General features: G+C 38.1%; 1 protein-coding gene across 5 annotated transcripts in view; it reads right to left on the reverse strand.

Moving 5' to 3' along the window:
- VPS8 (VPS8 subunit of CORVET complex) overlaps nucleotides 1-18564 on the reverse strand; it is a 234791-nt gene that overhangs the window by 31904 nt on the left and 184323 nt on the right. For all 5 annotated transcript variants that reach the window (XM_019795771.2, XM_011220314.2, XM_034661727.1 and 2 more), the window contains 3 exons: nucleotides 12480-12560; nucleotides 10705-10874; nucleotides 8325-8490 (listed from right to left, as the gene is read on the reverse strand). In XM_019795771.2, coding sequence (XP_019651330.1) covers nucleotides 8325-8490; nucleotides 10705-10874; nucleotides 12480-12560 — 417 coding nt within the window. The remainder of the gene's footprint in view (nucleotides 1-8324; nucleotides 8491-10704; nucleotides 10875-12479; nucleotides 12561-18564) is intronic.

An 18564-nucleotide genomic window follows, 5' to 3' on the forward strand; every position in this document is an offset into this window, starting at 1 on the left:
CTGGTACCTTCCTACCTTGCAGATTTTAGCTTAAATACCACCCCTGCAGATGGAGATTCCCTGACCATCCTCCAAAGCAGGTTTCCCCTCAAGTTATTCTTTCCATAATGTTCTATTCTTCACCCTGATAGCACTCACAACCTATCACAATTTGGAATTACAAATCTGATATAGTTTGTTTATAATTTAATTATTGTCTAGCTCTCTTTCTAGATGGTAAGTTACATAATCGTAGGAAATATATTTTGTTTTTGGGGGGGGTTCTTCAATAATGTATACTTAGTCCCAAGAATATAGTATTTGGCCCAAATGAATCACGTACTACTAGGGTGTAATAGTAAGAGTATTGGAAAATGGGCAAAGGTCTCCTCAAAAAGATTCATTTAAATTAGAATCATTTGTCACCTCTCTGCACTTCTAAGATACATTAACCCTCATTTAAGTTGTAAATTTAAGTTATAAGATATCCTTTTGAGAAATGCTGCTATCCCAAATACTGAAATTTCACTGTTTAGCATTTAATTTTCATCTAACTTGTTTATAACGGGGAACTAACACTCTTTAAAAATGGACAAATGAACCAAGGCATTAATACCAGTGTTCCAGTTTCATTAAACAGCTTCTAAACCAAATCTCTAATTTACAGTGGGAATCCAAACTAAATAAGCAATGGACAATGGTTAATAGAAAACTACGACCAGTGAGCACAAATGTCATTTATTGAATAATTTCTTAGAATTATAAATACTTCCCTCTGACATTATTTATAAATCTACTCCACAAGATAAAACATTTTCTTAGACAACGCTAAAAATCAAGAAATAAAACCAGCTCCAAGCACCAAGAAAACTATCAGCTTATTTCATTTAATTCTTTCCTGTTCTATTAAAAGATGAAGGAGTGGCTATGTTTTTTTTTTTCAATCCCCTTCTCCTCAGATATTTACCTCTTACTGAAAAAAAAAAATCTGACTAATGTACCTGCCTCTCCACCAACAAGAGATGATTTAGCCAACTCTAAAGAAATCAAGCAATAGATTATAAAACTTTCTAATGAGTCTCTAAATGCTCTTGTTTTTTGAAGTTGTTTTTTTTTTTTTTTTAAGATTTTATTTATTTGAGAGACAGAGAGAGCACAAGCTGGGGGAGGGGCAAAGGGAGCCGGAGAAGCAGACTCCCCCGCTGAGCAGGGAGCCCGATGTGGGGCTCAACCCCAGGACCCTGGGATCATGACCTGAGCTAAAGGCGGACGCTTAATCAACTGAGCCACCAGGAGCCCCTTGTTTTTTTAAAGTTTTAAAAGTAACAACAACTTGAATGTTGCTGGCACACAAAATGTGTTAGCTTAGGGATAACCTAGGTGGCTTAGTCAGTTGAGCGTCTGACTCTTGATTTCGGCCCAGGTCATGATCTCAGGGTCTGGGATCAAGCCCTGCATTTGGCTCCATGCTCAGTGGGGAGTCTGCTTGAGGATTCTCTCTCCCTCACTCTCCGCCCCTTCCCCCACTCACGTGCTCTCTCTCTAAAATAAATAAATCCAAAGCAAAAAGTGTTAGCTTAATACCAGCTCTCAAGAATTCTAAGCCCTGTTAATAATATGTTAAAGCTACAATCTAGTAAATCTTCAATTATGTTTCCTTGAATTTACAGCACATTGCCTGTTGATCAACAATTATTTTAAAAATGAATAGCAAGTTAATTTCTTCTATTGCTCACCAGTGCTAATGAAGATGGTTATTTGCTACTGTAAATTTAATAAAAATATAAGCAAATAAAATTTCTTAACCCAAGAAAACTATTATGTTGTATTATATATTATATGGGAATAACATTTGTTGAGAAAATACAGTAGAATGATAAGTACTTCAGCTGTAATTAATTTCTCCAATGTAGTTCATCTGTGGATAATATGTACTGAAAGCATACTAGAGAATCAGACAGACTTGCAAGGTCTATTTATGGATTAAACATTTCAGATTGAGCTGCTGCAAACCTGAGGCAGAGAGAGGAGCTAAGGAAGGAAAGAAAGAAACTTGAGTCATTTTTCCCGCTCATAAGGAATAAAAGTAGTTATTCCAGAGGAGAGCAGTCTTTCTGGGGGAATAACTCCCATCATGTCTGTGCAGACATGCTGTTGGGAGGCAACTACTATGTCAGAGTTATTGTTTATATATACTGACCAGTTGTGCAAAACAGAAATGAGGTAAGGAGCAGCAAGAAGACAGACCTTCTCCACCAAAACCACAGTTTTGAGATAACTGTTGCGTCTTGTTGAGCTGGAGTCAGAAACTGAACAAGAAAAAAAATCACAAGTCTTGGGAAAGAATGAAACAAAAAGCGAGTTGACTGAAGGATCATGTTACAGAGGCAGTGAGAGGGTTTGAAATGCACTCAGCATCTCCTGGGAGTAGAGAGCAACAAGTAGGAGCGGACAGGCAATCTCAGCTGGCGTCTGGAGTCACGGGAGCCCTCAGCTCTGTTTTCCTCCATGCACTGGCTACAAACTTCATGACCAGGGTTGAAAGATTTTTCAAAGGAAATTAAGTGAACAAAGGAGAATTTTTTTTCTTTTCTTTCTTTCTTTCTTTTTCTTTCTTTCTCTCTCTCTTTTTTTTTAAGAATTTATTTATTAGAGAGTGAGTGAGCGAGGACGAGTGGGGGGTGGAAAGAGGGAGAAGCATCCCCAATGAGCAGGAACCCAATGCTCAATCCCAAGACCCTGGGATCATGACCTGAACTGAAGGCAGATGCTCAACTGACTGAGCCACCCAGGCCCCAGAGTAGAATTTTCATGAAATAAAATTTAATAAAAGCCATCATATACAAAATTAGTATTTTCATTTTAAATTTTTTTATAATAAAAAATGTAATGGCTCACACATGGTAAGAAATCTTAATTAGCACAGCCAATATGGTATGGATGTATTTTAAAAATCAGTCTTACCAGGTTTCAATAAAGCCAGAATGCTAAAAATAGAATAGGCTGGAGGCAGGAAAACTGGGGGTGATGATGGTCCTACACAAATTGAGTTCAAATACTGACCTCCCTTCTCTGAGCTACATATAGTTCCTTCAGCTGTAAAATAGGGAATATATCACCCTCATAAAATTGTGAAGATCAGCATAAACACATCTATAATATATATTTGATAAATTTCATTTTCTCTTTCCTTCTTGTGTTACCAATCCACTAGATCTTTTTACCATGTCTTAGTAACAAAAATAAGAGACACAGCTAAAGAAAATCATACTTCATATGATTCGATAATCACTGCTTCATTATTAGGAAGTATCAAAGATTTCCAAGAGGATGTGACCAGTAATCTTACTGGAGTTTCCTAAACAATGAAAAGGTTGAGTCATCTCACTTCCCTTCCAGAATGGGATAGCCTCATATAGCTTCAGAAATAAAGCTGGCTTTGACATGTAGGTCCAATTTCAAGATAATTCCCTTTTTCTAGGTGCTCTGAGAGAAGGCAGGAAGAAAGTCAGTGAAATAGATTACTGTCTCTCTTCACTGTATGAGGTGTGTGGATGTGGGTACAAGGCAACCAGTGTAGTATAAATGGCTTCAAAATTTGACACCCAATTAGGAACAAATTCTCAGCCAAACACAGAATAAAAAAAGAACTTCCTAAACATGATATAAAGGTTACATACACAAAGTCTGTGATTAACATCACACTTAATGATGAAAAACTGAACACTTTCGCCTAAAATCAGTTTATGAGGTTTATTCTCACCATTCCTATTCAACACTATACTGAAGGTCAATGCAATAAGGCAAAAAATAAAAGGCATAAGATTGAAAAGGAAGAAATAAAAGTCTTTATTTGCATATGATATGATTGTCTATGTAGAAAATACCAAAGAACCTATAAAAAAAAATACTAGTACTAACTAGTAAGATTTGTAAGATCACTGGTCACTGGATAAAGGTCAATCTACAAAAAATAAGTTGCATTTCTATATTCTACCAATGAACAATTAGAAAGCAAAATGTAAAACAGTAAAATATATAATACATCAAAGGTTATTACATGCTTAGAAATAAATCTTAGAAACAAAACAGGTAAGATTTACATGCCAAAAACTATAAAACACTGGTGAAACAAATAGAAAAAAGATTGAAATAAATTGATAGATATACCATGTTGATGGATTGGAAGACTCTCTCTCTATATATATATATGTATGTATCTATATTTAAGATTTTATTTATTTATTTGACAGAGAGAGAGAGAGACAGCCAGTGAGAAAGGGAACACAAGCAGGGGGAGAGGGAGAGGAAGAAGCAGGCTCCCAGCAGAGCAGGGAGCCGAATGTGGAGCTCAATCCCAGGACCCTGGAATCAGGCCCTGAGCCAAAAGCAGATGCTTAACTACTGAGCCACCCAGGAGCCCCATGGAAGACTCAATACTGTTAAAATATCAACTCTCCCCAAACTGATCAATCAACAGATCTAATACAATCCTAATAAAATCCCAGCATGATTTTTTTGTAGAAACTGAGAAGCTGATTTTAAAATCTATATGGAAAAGCAAAAGAATCAGAATAGTCAAATGTTAGTAAGAAGAACAAAGTTGGAGGACTCATACTACCTGATATTCGCATTTACTATAAAACCATAGTATTGGAGAAAGGATAGATATATAGACCACTGGAAGAACAGAAAGTCAAGAAACAGACCTACACATACATAGTCAATGGATTTTTGACTAAGGTACAAACGCCATTCAATGGATATCCACATGCAAAAGAATGAACTCCAATCCTTATCTTGTACCCTATTAAAAATGAACTCAAAATGGATCTGTGGTTGCCAGGGATTGAGAGTGGGGGAAAGGTTGACTACAAAGAGATATGGGAGACATTGGAGAGTAGGTGATAATACTAGATCTTAGTTGTAAAGGTGACTGTCAAAACTCGTGGAAGGTAGATTTTACTGTTTGTAAATTACGTATTAAAATACGTAATTATATGCATAAAACATTTTTTTTTAAAAAGGAAAAAAAGGTCTATTTTAGCTGCTCAGGACTATCTAGAAAGAAAGAAAAATTTAATTGTTAATATCCAAGCAATCATATGCATACAATCACAAGTCGGTTTATAAATAGGATATAACTGAAAGAGAGAAAAAAACTAAAATGCCCAAGATGTGACTTAAGAATTTGCATAAATAATGGGTCCCCCATCAGCATTTGGATTCAGCTTGGAAACATGGTGGAAATCACAAGACCTGTCTTTCCTTCCTTAAATGCAAACAAGGAAGCATTCTGGATGACTAGTTAATAAAATTTTCAATCTGGAAACCACACTGAACATCTTTACTCATAATGTCCTGCCAAAGTCTCTAAATTCAACAATGAATTCTCTTATTCCCAAGTCTGTTCTTTGTTTACTGTTTCCTATCTCAGTAAATGGTACCATCATCCATCAGTTGTTCAAGTAAGAAATCAATACTATTTTTGACTCTTCCCTTTGTCTTAACTGCTCCATTCAACAAATTGATTTATCACCAAGTCCCGATAGTTCTCTCTCTCAATTAAATGCTGTGAAGCAGAAAAGAGCACAGAACTGGAAGCTGAATGTGACTGGAGGAGAGGGTGAAAAGAGAGTGGTCTGAGATGCAGGTGGTGAGGCAGGGACCATATGAATTATTCTGATGTTTGTGTCCATCTCAAACACGTCTCAAATATGTAGTACTTTCTCCATCCCAACTTCTATCATTCTAGTACAAGTTACCACTTCTTTCCTCTAAATTACTTCAATATTCTTGGGTCTCCCTACATCCGTTCTTGCTTCCCTTTCAATTCATTTTCTGCACTGTAGTTAGAGTGTTCTAAGAATACCACTCTGGGAAAAAATGCTATTCTGATCAGATATTATTTCTTCCTTTAAACCCCTCAATATCCTCCCTGTTTCTTTTTTTTTTTTTTTTAAGATTTTATTTATTTGATAGAGTGAGCAAGTATAAGCAGGGGGAGCAGCAGAGGAAGAGGGAGAAGCTGGTTCCCCACTGCGCAGGGAGCACTACATGGAGCTCAATCCCCGGACCCTGGGCTTATGACCTGAGCCGCAGGCAGACACTTAACCAACTGAGCCACCTAGGTGCACCACATCTTCCCTGTTTCTCTGGTACAATCATCAAAGTAGTTAATATGATTCCTGTTTACCACAGCAGCCTCACCTTATACCGCTCTCTCCCTCATATTCTTGATCCAATCATGCTCAACGTCTAGCTTCACAGCAGAGATGCTATGTTTGTTCTATCTGTATTGTTCCCTGGGCCTAGAGTATCCCTCATTCTACCAACCATTGCACCTAAATTTGTCTAGCTTACTTTCCCTTTTCCTTCAGGGGCAGCTAACATGGCACTTCCAGGAAGCCTTCCATGATTTCCATTGTTGGTTAAGTCCACTCATTATCTGCTCTTTGAGCATAGTTCATCTGCAAATACTTGTGGCATAATAAAATATATATATATATATATATCTCATCTTTGTCCCTGGTTTCTGGTACATAGCTCCTTAAACTCTTGGAATCTCTGGAGTAAGAAGAGTACCTTTTGTATGCTAATGAGATGACTGGCACCTCTAGGCCCCTACACAGCTTCAGGTTGGGGATTAGTCATTAGAAAGATCAGGCCATGCTTAGAGGGTGGGAACTTTCAGCTTTACCATCCTCTGTCCTGCACCCCCATCCCCAACTTCTGGGGAGGGGAGAGGCGCTAGAGATTGAGTTTAATCACCAATGGCCAATGATTTAATCAATTATGCCTACATAATAAGACCTCTACAGAAACCCTGAAGTGACCAGGTTCAAGAGTTTGAGTTGGTGAACATATGGAGGTCCTGGGAAGGTAGGGTGCCGGGAAAGGACATGGAAGCACCCTTCTCGCCTCCATACCTTGTCCTGTGCATTTTTTCCATTTGGCTGTTCCTGAGTTGGACCCTTTAATAAACAGGTAAATGTAAAGCATTTTCCTAAGTTCTAGGATTTGTCTAGTGAATTACTGAACTACAGGGGGGTTGATCACAGGAACCTCTGAATCTGCCGAGTCAGACAGAAGGGTGGGTAACTGGGGCATTCCATTTGCAACTGGTGTTTTTAGTAAGAGTAGTCTTGTGTGAATGAATCCTTAAACCTGTGGAACCTGACACTAACTCCTTGTAGTGTTGAAAGTGAATTATTGGACACCTAGCTGGTGTCCAGAATATTGACAGAATTAGTATCAGATCTGGTGTTGGAAAAGATACCACATATTTGGTGTCAGAAAGAACTGGAGAATACTAATTCAAAATCGTTTGCAACTTCACTGGTTATATCCTCCACAAGTCAAAATGTCTTGTCTACCACTGTATCCCTCGCACTTGGCACAGTGCCTGGCATACTGTTCCATACACACTGGATGAATAGAAATGAATGCCTACCACCAGAGTATAAAAATTCTCAACTGTTATCTGGGAGAAGCTAAGCCAAAGTTTTTTTCTGGGTCTACTTCTAAAACAGCACTGAAAGCTGATGAAACAGAGAAAATCAACAGGTTCAACTTTTCACAAAGTGATGTTAAGGCCAACTACAGGATAGGGGGCACAGAGGAAGAAGCAAGAATGTGATACCTCTCCTCACTGTGAGGAGGAAATAAACTGAGAACAGAATAATGATCAGGTCATAGCAGCTAGCAACTGCTCCTCCTCCACACTGGGCCCCTAGTGTTGTCAAGTTTTGTTCTCCCAAAAGTTATGCAGTAGAGTTCAACTGCACTACTGCCTGCTTAAGAAGAAGAAAAGAAAGGCTGTAAAATGAACAAAAGTTGTATCTACCCCATGAGTCAATTCCAAAGGCGATGGAGATTTCTCAAATGAACACTACTGAATGACGTTCTTTGAAGAAAGGTACCCAGCCGAGGAAACCATGTACAGAGCACGTGCGTACTTAACCTTCTCCACTGGCGCCACTTAAGAGTGACAGCTCTGCACTCCTCAGCACACAGAGACTGTGAGGACTACAGCATTTGTACTTGCTGACCTCTTACTTGGTCAAAGGACCTTCAGCCGACTCATGGGTGTACATCTCCTCTGTTCAACTAGATCTTAACTTTTCAAGGGCAGAAAATGTCTTCTCTTGCTCCTAAATCCCTGTTTCTCAATGTGGGGCAAAGAGGAGAAGCTCTTCAAATACTGAATAGGGCTGAACAGATGATGCCATGCACTGGATACCCATGAGATAAATTTGTGGAGGCCTACAAGAAAAATGAGGCCAGGCCTGGAAGACATTGGTAAGAAAAGACTAACTCCATCTTGCCATGAAAACAAGTCTTACCTGGGATGGGGCTGTCTTCCCCTTCTTAACTTCAGATGAATTTTCACTTAATTTTCCTGCTTTGTTACTTGAGCTGCATTTGTAGCATGTCCATCTCGTCTGCCCCTCAGTCTCTATGGTGCACTCTTTGTTTTGCAGACAGAATGAGTGATACAAATGGCCACAGCTGCAAAATGAAGGCAACCAATTTTCTCATCATAAAATCCACAAACATATGCTATGTTAGAGTGTATTTATAAGTGATAAAGATTTCCAATAAGCTGGAATGCACTGACTGTTGTATAATTAAGAAGAAAGGAAATTTACTTGTTGTCCTCTCTTGAAATCTGGACTCACATATTTGTACACTTAAGTTGTAAGTAGGAACAGAATCACAGTACCCTGACTACAAACCACCTGGGAGATGACTTGAACTTCTGTTCATCTCTCAAACTATAAAATATTTTTAGATAGGATGAAAAATGCAATTGGGGAAAATCATAATGATTTAAGTAGCTTGATGACAACATGAGTGGTCTGCCTCATCAAATCCAAGGCAACAGTAGTGATTTGATTAAGTATTTATGAAAATGTCAGGGCTACAGTAAGTTCTTACACTATTCGTAAGAAGAAATTCCCTGTTGATTACCAAATGAGCCTCCCAGAAGTGAGTGTTGAATATAATTCTCAGTCATCTATACTGATTCCTCCTCATTTCTCCAACCTGAAATGTTGGACCACCTCAGAAGTCAACTCTGTTCTACAGTCTTTCACGGTTTCTGCACTTGCTGCTTAGTTCCTTTGGTGATTACCTCCCGTTCCACAGCTTTAAGATACCACCCACATGAGGATGGGATGTCTTATAGGCTTCTTAACTTTAACACGTTAAACCAAATTCTTAATTTCCACCCTGCTCTACCCACACTGCATGGCTCTCATCCAACCTTCCACATCTCAATAAAAAACAACTGCATTCTTCCAGTTGCTCAAGCCAAAAACGTTGGCATCATCCTTGACCACTCTCTTTCACAAGTCACATCCAATCTATAAAGAAATCTTATCAGCTCTACCTTCAAAATATATCCAGAATCCTACCACTTCTTACTTCATTACTACCACCTTGGGCCATCTCTCACTTGGATTACTACAATAACCTAACTGGTCTCCCTGATTTCACCCTTGACCTTCTGTAGTCCATTCTCAACAGCAAAGTGATCCCTAAGACATAGGCCAGATCACGTCAAACCTATCCTCAACCATCCAATGGCTTCTCATCTCAGAGTAGAACTTTAACTCTTTATAATGACCCAGTTCCTACATGATTTGGCCTGTTCTTCCTCTGAGGCCATCTCTTACCATCTTCCCTTCCCTTCACTCCGCTCTGCCAACACAAGCCTACTCACCCACTACTCCTCAAGTTCACCAACTATGCTCCAGCTTCACGGTTTCTGCACTTGCTGGTTCTCTGCCTAGGGCACTCTCTCCCTGATACTGCATGGCCACTTCCCTTAGGTCTTTATTAAAATGTCACTAAACTAGTGATACTTTCCCTAATCGTTCTTTGGAAATTAGTAGCTCCCAACATTCCTTTACACCATATTTTATTTTATTCATGGTAATTATTACATTTTTATTAAGTTTTAAATTGTCTGTTATTAAGTCACCTTATCAGTGATGCTTTCCTTGGTCACGTTATATAACATATCTTCCCCCACCAAACACTGTTCTCACTTAACATGTCTTATTTTTTCCACCATAGTCACCAGCAGGCATTTTACTTGTTTGTCTGCCCCATCACTAGAATGTAAACTCCATGAGAACAGATCCTTTGTTCTGTTCATGCTTTACCTCACTCCCTTTGAACAGCGCTTGGCATAAAGTATGAGCTCAATAAATATGTGTTGAATGAGTGGACTCTTTGTGTATGAGAACTTCTTCCCCTTCCAACCTTCAAATCTATCAATCTTCCTGTGTCTATAATAGTAGCCATAACACTTACATAGTGTTTACTCTATGTCAGCATGATTACACGTGTCTCTTTGTAATTTATCTCCTTTAATCTTCACAAAACCCTAAGGAAATGTATCATTATTATCCCAACTTACAGATTAGGAAACTAAGATGTAAAGAGATTAAATAACATGTCCAAAGTCTCACAGTAGTAAGTGGTAGAATCAGGGTTTGAACTCAAGAAGTTTGGCTCCAGAGTCCATCTTATATTGTCTCCACCCATATATTCTCCCAACCCCTACGCAGAATGTTAAGGTCTATGACAGGAACTTTGCCTTGTTTTGTTCACTGCTAGAATGATTGCCTAGGGCTGTGTATCCATGTGTATCCCTGCCTGGTAATACCATACATGTCACACACCATATTATAACATTTCCTTTCTCTTGCTTACCTGAAGACAATGATTTCATCAGCCATTTCTTGGCGTCTCTTGTACTGCTGCAAACATATAGAGCAGTAATCCTGCTTGGGATTCAGTCCTCTGGTGACTGAAGCTCTCAGGTTACACAATGACCAATGGAGGTCTTGGTTTAGAAGGCTAGTAGTTGTTTCCAGCAGGGTCTATGAAAGACCAAAACAACAAATACACACACACAGGAATGGCGTGAGGGGGTGAGGGAGGAATAGCACTACTGAGTTTTCAGCCACAAACAACTGAAGTTAGAAAATACTATGAAGGCATAACATTGATAAAACAAACACCAAGTACTCCCAAACTTAAGGGGTTAACTTTGATGTGCAAGGAACGACAACTGCATACATTAAGAGTCTCAAAATATTTATTAAAAGGCTGTCATTAGTTTCTACTGAGAAATGTGTGCTCTGCCAGTCTGTGGCTTAATTCAGTACTGATGACTTTCTAATGACTAGATAAACCCAAACCTATTTATTTATGACATTTCTATAATAAGTTCCCTCTGAATGACTCAAAGCGTTAACAACCAACCAAAAAATCCCAGTTTTTTTTTTAATAGAAACTGCATCTGTGGCAGTATTTCAAATAACCTTTCACTGAAAAGCTAATGGCCGTTACTCAGTTTTCATCTCTCTTGGGCAGAGGGATCACATTTTCCTGATCAGCACTTACAAGTCATTTGAATCTTCTTAAGACTGTGACATCTGTCAGTAAGTCACATAAAGACATTTTCGTAGCTATCACATTAAGTCATTTTAAGGCTCTGTGTGCTTGTAAAGTATTGTTTTCATATTCTAATTCTCAATATTCATATATATCATTTAGATGTGCAGTCCCAAAGGGGAAGACATACTGCCCATCCTCCTTGCTAGTCCTTTATCTGTAAAGCAGAATTTTTAGGTCTAACAGTCTTACCATTGTAATTCTTTCCAATCAACCCCATCTTTTCCTCCTCTTCAAAAAGTCTGCAAAACCTTCCTGCCTTGCCCTCAGCTTCCCTTCTGCCAGCATGGAGTCCATGCCTGCAAGGGTGTCTGTTTCACTGGGTACACTGAGCAAAACTGCAGTTAACACCCTAAGAAAAGCTCTGTCACCCCCAATTTTTCTTTTCTTCTCTTGGATTATTAAAAAAGCAGATACTGTATCTAACATGCCTAAATGGTGCTTTTCCTAGGTGGCTTCATGAGTCACTTTGAAGTATTCTAAGAAAAAAAATCTGTATACCATGCTGGCTCCTGTTGAGAATTAATGCTAGAGACAGTTCTGAGTTAAAGGAAAACCAATTACCATTTTTGGTTAGTGGCAATTATCTGTTTCAGAATGTTTAAAAGAAAAGGATTTTTTTTTTTTTTTTTTTGCAATTTTCTATACTCATGCTGACTCTTTGTTTTCATGGGTTACAGCTTTGCATTAAATTATTTTTCCGGAAAATTTATCACACTTTTCATTTGGAAAAAAAAGAACTATTCCATTACTAATGAATCAAATGAATCCAAATTTGATGCATTTCCACATTCTAGAATATCTATGTGTATGTGTATATGTGTGTGTGTATATATGTGTGTATCTATATGTATAACATATATATATTAATTAAGGCCAAGAGATTTAAAAACTTTTTGAAAAGTGTACACTTCAACCTACCAAGCTTCCATTAAATAGGAATTTTTAAAGAAAAACTATAGGTGCAAAGAAAAAAGAAATAGCTTCTTTTTACCTTAGGACAGCCTTAGAAACAGAAAGTAGCTTACTTGTTCATAGTTAAAGGTATCCAACATTCCCAGAATAAGTCCCTGGATTTCTCCAAGTTTTCCTTTTCCATAAACTGGATCCTAATTAGAAAAAAGTTGCAAAAATTTGTAATTCTGTGCTTGGTACTTTAAGATTACTTTACTAAATAAGTTATCTGAAAATGCCGAATACTCAAATACTTTTCTACAAAGTATTTATTCTTCTATCAACCTTTCACTGGAAATGCATATCGGTTTTCCTCTGGCCATCTATTTTGAAAAGATAAATAAAATTTAAGTGATATAAGCCCCTTACTTAACAATGTTTTTTGCAAGTCTCATTAAAGTTCACCCTGGTTTTCTTTGGGCAAGAAGCTTCCTATCCTTCATATTAAACATCACCTGTCCCTTATCTGCTACATTAAAACCAATGTTCACCTGAATACCAGAACCTGTCCAACAACCCTTCCTGTGACCCACATTTGGCCACCTTCTGGCCCCTACCAACTAAATCACTTCAGTTTAGGAGACAAGACTTTAGTTTAGATTAGTTTCTGGATCCAAGGAGCAGCTTTCAGTTTTTCAAAGCTTTTTTCAATAAAGTCACTACTGATAAACAACACCTAGACACCCAATCTCTCCTTCAGTGCTTTTCTTCTGAGGTATGCCCAGTAACTTATTATGTACAATTTGGAAAACAGTGAGGTATACAGAAACAAATAATAAACAGACACAAAAAACTGAAATCCAGAAACACAGAGATAAAAACTATTGATATTTTGATGCACATTTTTCCAGTCTTGTCTCTGGGAAAGGAGAGAAAGGGTAAGAGGAGAGATGTATTTCTTAGTGCACAGAATTTGAGCATTTTACATACTTTCATGATAATATATTGTGAGCAGTATCATCAAATATTTCATAACAGCCACAAAGTATGAAACATGTGAAAATACCACGTGTCAATCAACCATTCTCTCTTCTTGGACATTTACGCTTGTCTCCCCCTTCCCAAATCCCACTCATGACTGTTAAATGCTGGTAGCTGTAAATTTTGGTCTGAATCTCCGATTCTTTCTTTAGAGGAGATTTCTAGAAAGGGAATTACAGATTCAAAGAAGATTTTTATGGGAATTGATATATACTGCCAAATTGCTCTACCACAAAGTCGTATTATGCAACTTTAATCTCCATCAGCATATTTGTGTGCTCATTTTATTGTACCTTTGACTAGGCTGAGAATTATAATTAAAACATTGCTAATAACTGAGTATGTCAAGTCTATTGCTTTACTCTAATACGAGGTTATGTCTGACATAAATGACTCTCCCATGCGAAAAAGGGGAGCCCAACTCTACAGCAACAACGAAAATAGTTGCTATTTATATGTGCCATATCATTACAATCCTTCCAGGACACTTATAAATGAAGAAAGTCAAGCTCAGAAAGGCTAAGTAAAATTCTCTAAGATCATAGAACTAGTAAGCAGATAAACTGGGATTTGAACCTAAGTACTTCAGAAATTATTTTTTTTCTAAGATGTATTTATTTGAGAGAGAGCGAGAAAGAGAAAGAGCACATGCAGTGGGGATGGGCAGAGGGTGAGAGAAATCCATACAGACTCTGTGCTAAACCCCCCAACATGGCCCTCAATCCCACAACCCCAATACCACAACAAGAGCCGAAATCAAGAAATGGACCCCCAAAGGACTGCACTACCCAGGCAAACCAGAAACTATGTTTTTAATTAACATGTTATACTGGTCTTCCAAGTATAGATAAACTAATATGTATATTAGTATATTAATTAATATAATAATAAGCCCATGTTTGCTGGAAAACATGGGTAGCATTTATGGTTACTTCTTAGGGAGTGGCTGTTACTAAAATCTTGGTGCATGAGGGGCACCAGTGTGGCTCAGTTGGTTAAGTGTCTGCCTTCAGCTCAGGTCACGATCCTGGGGTTCTGGGATGCAGCCCTGCACTGGGCTCCCTGCTGAGTGGGGAGTCTACTCTTCCCTCTGCCCCCCTGCCGCTTGTGCATGCTCGCTCTCTCTCTCAAACAAATAAAATCTTAAAAAAAAAAAAATCTCAGTGTGTTAAAAGTAATTGTGAGTTCAGATGTTAAGACAAGACTGTAAAGCAGGAAAAACGTAGGAGAGAGGTTCAGAAATATGAGAAGAAATCTTGTCTTCCTGTTCTTATACCACACAGTCTATTTTTCTTTTTCTCTTTTAGACTCTGATGATGGCTGTTGGAAGAGGGTGGGTACAGTTTCTAACCAAGATCAGTTTTTAGTACTTTTAGTTAGTGCACAGCAGCACAGGATTGTCTGCCATAGGTTCCTGGTCCCTGCTGCTGAGCAGATGCTTAAGAAATGAAAGGCACAGAAAAACTATGTCGTTGTGTACTAATGACCACATTTACAAGTTTGGATTAAACCGTCACTGAAGCTTAATGGGGACATTTTCTGTTTCACAGATAGAGAATGTGTCACTAAGGTAAAGATACCTGTCAAACATGTGCAGATCATTTACAAAAGGCCAGACTTTAGATATCTCAGACTAATCTTTTATTAGAAAAACGACTCAGGCCATATACTCAACAGGTAATTTTTTCTTTTAATTTTTTTTTTTTGCATGAAAATAGATCTTTGTTAATGCTTCTGAACTTACACTCAATTATGCTTTTGGTCAAGCTCTTAATAAATACACCTATTTCTCAAAGTATCAAGGGACAGTGTAATACCCTCTGATAGAAAGCATATTATAGCATCTGCTGTCATATGTGCACTCAGTACACTAACATAGCTCTAGCACAGAAAAGCTCTGTCATTTGTTTCTGACAAGGGTGGTTCGGAGAAGAAAAAGGTTAAATTCTGGGAAAAGGAAGAAACCTTTATAGGTCATGTCTATATTTGTATCAGTACACTTCACTTTAATATGCATAATTTAAAGGCAAAATCATGAAAATTACCTCACGCTGGGACAACATATAAATTATAGAGTGCAAAAGGGAGCTCAAGGCTTCTAGCACAGCATGCACACAACCCACTAGCTTTTCAAATGATTTTCCAAAGATGTCAGTTAGATTCTTCAGCAATGAATAACTGCTGAGGCTTCTCTTCGACTTGTTTGTAAACCATAAAAGAAGAGCACACTTGGGTACTTCACATAAACTTGGTTTTTTAAAAAGCTCTTCAGAAAAAGATGTGATGGCCACTTTTCCCTGCTCTTACTTTCTGGGACCTACTGTAGCATGTATGTGGTTTGTTTTGTAATTAAAATCTTTCCTAATCAAGCATTACTTTAAAATATGAATAATGCCCTCAGCAAGTTAACATATAAATCATGTGTTTGCTTTAATTTCCTCAGTAAGACAGTCACAAACAGCTTCTCAGAAGAAAAGAATTACTTTTTGCCACAGAGTAAAGCTCAATAAAAGCACGTTGTGAAGGCAGAATCTATATAATATAAAGACGGTCCCTTAAAAACACTCCCGACTTACCATCTACTGCTCACGGAAGAAGCCTGCACAATTCAGGTGCCAGGCATCAGTGTGAATAAACATTTAGAGGTCAAGAAGATCTTGAGAACCTCCTGTCATGAGATCATCTCCTCTGGAAAAACAGTAACTATCTGAGCAATTACTCATCTGCATAACTGTCACTGCCTCTCTTCTCTCCAGGGGACCTGATAAAGGGAGGTGGATCTGAAATATGCCAGGGCTGGTGTTAGGTACAGAAGGCCTCAACTTTGGAGTTCAGAGCTAGGTTCATGTTCCAGCTATGGCCACTTATTAACGGAGTCAACTAAGGAAAGGTATTTAATATAGCACTTTCTTCACGAGCAACATGGGGATCTCACCACTTCTCCAGCTTAATGTACAGAGAGGTCAAAGGAGATAAAGAACATGAAGGTGCTTTATGAACTGCTGAGAACTACTGCTGAGGTGATTGAGACAACTAATGTTTATTGAATATATATTATGTTCCATCCACTGTGTTGGAACACAGGAAATAATCTAGAAAATATTCTAGCGGGGGCGCCTGGGTGGCACAGCAGTTAAGCGTCTGCCTTCGGCTCAGGGCATGATCCCGGTGTTGTGGGATCGAGCCCCACATCAGGCTCTTCCGCTATGAGCCTGCTTCTTCCTCTCCCACTCCCCCTGCTTGTGTTCCCTCTCTCGCTGGCTGTCTCTATCTCTGTCAAATAAATAAATAAAATCTTTAAAAAAAAAAAAAAAAGAAAATATTCTAGCGGAGAATACTTGGCAGTGGATTGAAAACTGGGACTAATGAAAAAAAATGATGACAAGGGACAAGATTAAAAACAAACCAACAAACCAGAAAACCCCCAAAACCTAAGAACATAAAAACTCCTGGTTAGAGTATTTGTTAACTTAGATGCAACAGATCAACTCCTTTAAAGACACCATCTACCAAAACTCACACAAGGAGAAATAGATAATAAATAGGCCTGGGTCTCTTAACCAAATTGAATCCTTAAGTAATAGCATTTCAAAATAGAAGGCACCAGGCCCACACGGTTTCACTGGTTTATTCTACCAAATATTTAGGAAGAAATTATATCAATATCCTACAATCTGTTTCAGAAAACAAAAGCAGAGGGAACACTTCTGAACTCATTTGATGAGGCCAGCATTACCCAGACAAAACCAGACAAAGACAATCTCAATCAAAATGCTGACAAGTTACTTTGTGGATACAGACAATATGATCCTACATGATACAGAAAGGCAAAAGACCCAAAATAGCTTACTTAGTATTGAAGAACAAAGTCAGAGGACTGACACTACCTAACATTCAGATTTACTATGAAGCTGCAATAATCAAGATAATGTGTTACTGGCAAAAGCCCAAACAAACAGATCACTGGAGAAGAACACAGCACTCAGAAATAAACCCCCATAAATACAGTCAACTGAGCAAAGGCTCTTCAATGAAGAAAGGGATAGTCTTTTCAACAGATGGTGCTGGAAAAACTGACATCCACATGTAGAAAAATGACTTTAGACACTGACCTTACATCTTTCATAAAAATTAAGTCAAAATGGATCACAGACCTAAAATGTAAAATGCAGAACTATAAAACTTCTAGAACATGGGAAAAAAATCTAGGTGACCATGGGCTTGACGATGAGTTTTTAGATACAACACTAAATACACAATCCATGAAAAAAATCCCTGAAAAGGTGGACCTCATTAAAATTAAAAAACCTTCTGCTTAAAGACAAGACACTGTTGAAAGAATGCAAAAACAAGCTACCAACTGGGAGAAATATGTGTTAAACTTATCTGACAAAAAACTTGTATAAAAAATATACAAAGAACTCTTAAAACTCAACAATTAAAAAACCCAAACAACCCAACTAATGGTGATACAGGGATGGCAAGTGAGCACCTAAAAAGGTGTTCAAAGTCATTATTCATTAGGGAATTGTATATTAAAACAGTAAGACCACTATACACCTATTTGAATGGTTAAAATCCAAAACACTGGATTTATGGGCACTTGCTTTACAGCCCAGAGTATGGTCTATCTTGGTAAACATTCCATGTACAACTTAAGAATGTGTGTTCTGCTGTTATAATTGGTATGTAAATGTTGACTAGGTCAAAGTGGTTAAAATTGTTAGGCAGAGGGGCGCCTGGGTAGCGCAGTTGTTAAGCGTCTGCCTTTGGCTCAGGGCGTGATCCCAGCGTTCTGGGATCGAGTTCCACATTGGGCTCTTCCGCTGGGAGCCTGCTTCTTCCTCTCCCACTCCCCCTGCTGTGTTCCCTCTCTCGCTGGCTGTCTCTCTCTCTGTCACATAAATAAAATCTTAAAAAAAGAAAAAAAATTGTTAGGCAGAAATATGTTGTCACCTTTATTTTTGTTCCTCTGTCTTTTTTCTCCGGCTGCTTTTAAGCTTCTCTGTTAATCCCTGATTTTGAACAATTATGATGTGCCTTACAGCTTTCCTAACATTGCTCAGGTTTGGGATTATCGATCTGTGTGCTAACAGTTCTCAATAAATCTGGAAGATATTCAGCCAATATTTCTTCAAGTATTTTTTCTGACTCCCTGTTTTCAAGATTCCAAGGACA

The sequence above is a fragment of the Ailuropoda melanoleuca genome, chromosome 1 (genome assembly GCF_002007445.2).
Source record: "Ailuropoda melanoleuca isolate Jingjing chromosome 1, ASM200744v2, whole genome shotgun sequence".
Lineage (NCBI taxonomy): Eukaryota > Metazoa > Chordata > Mammalia > Carnivora > Ursidae > Ailuropoda > Ailuropoda melanoleuca.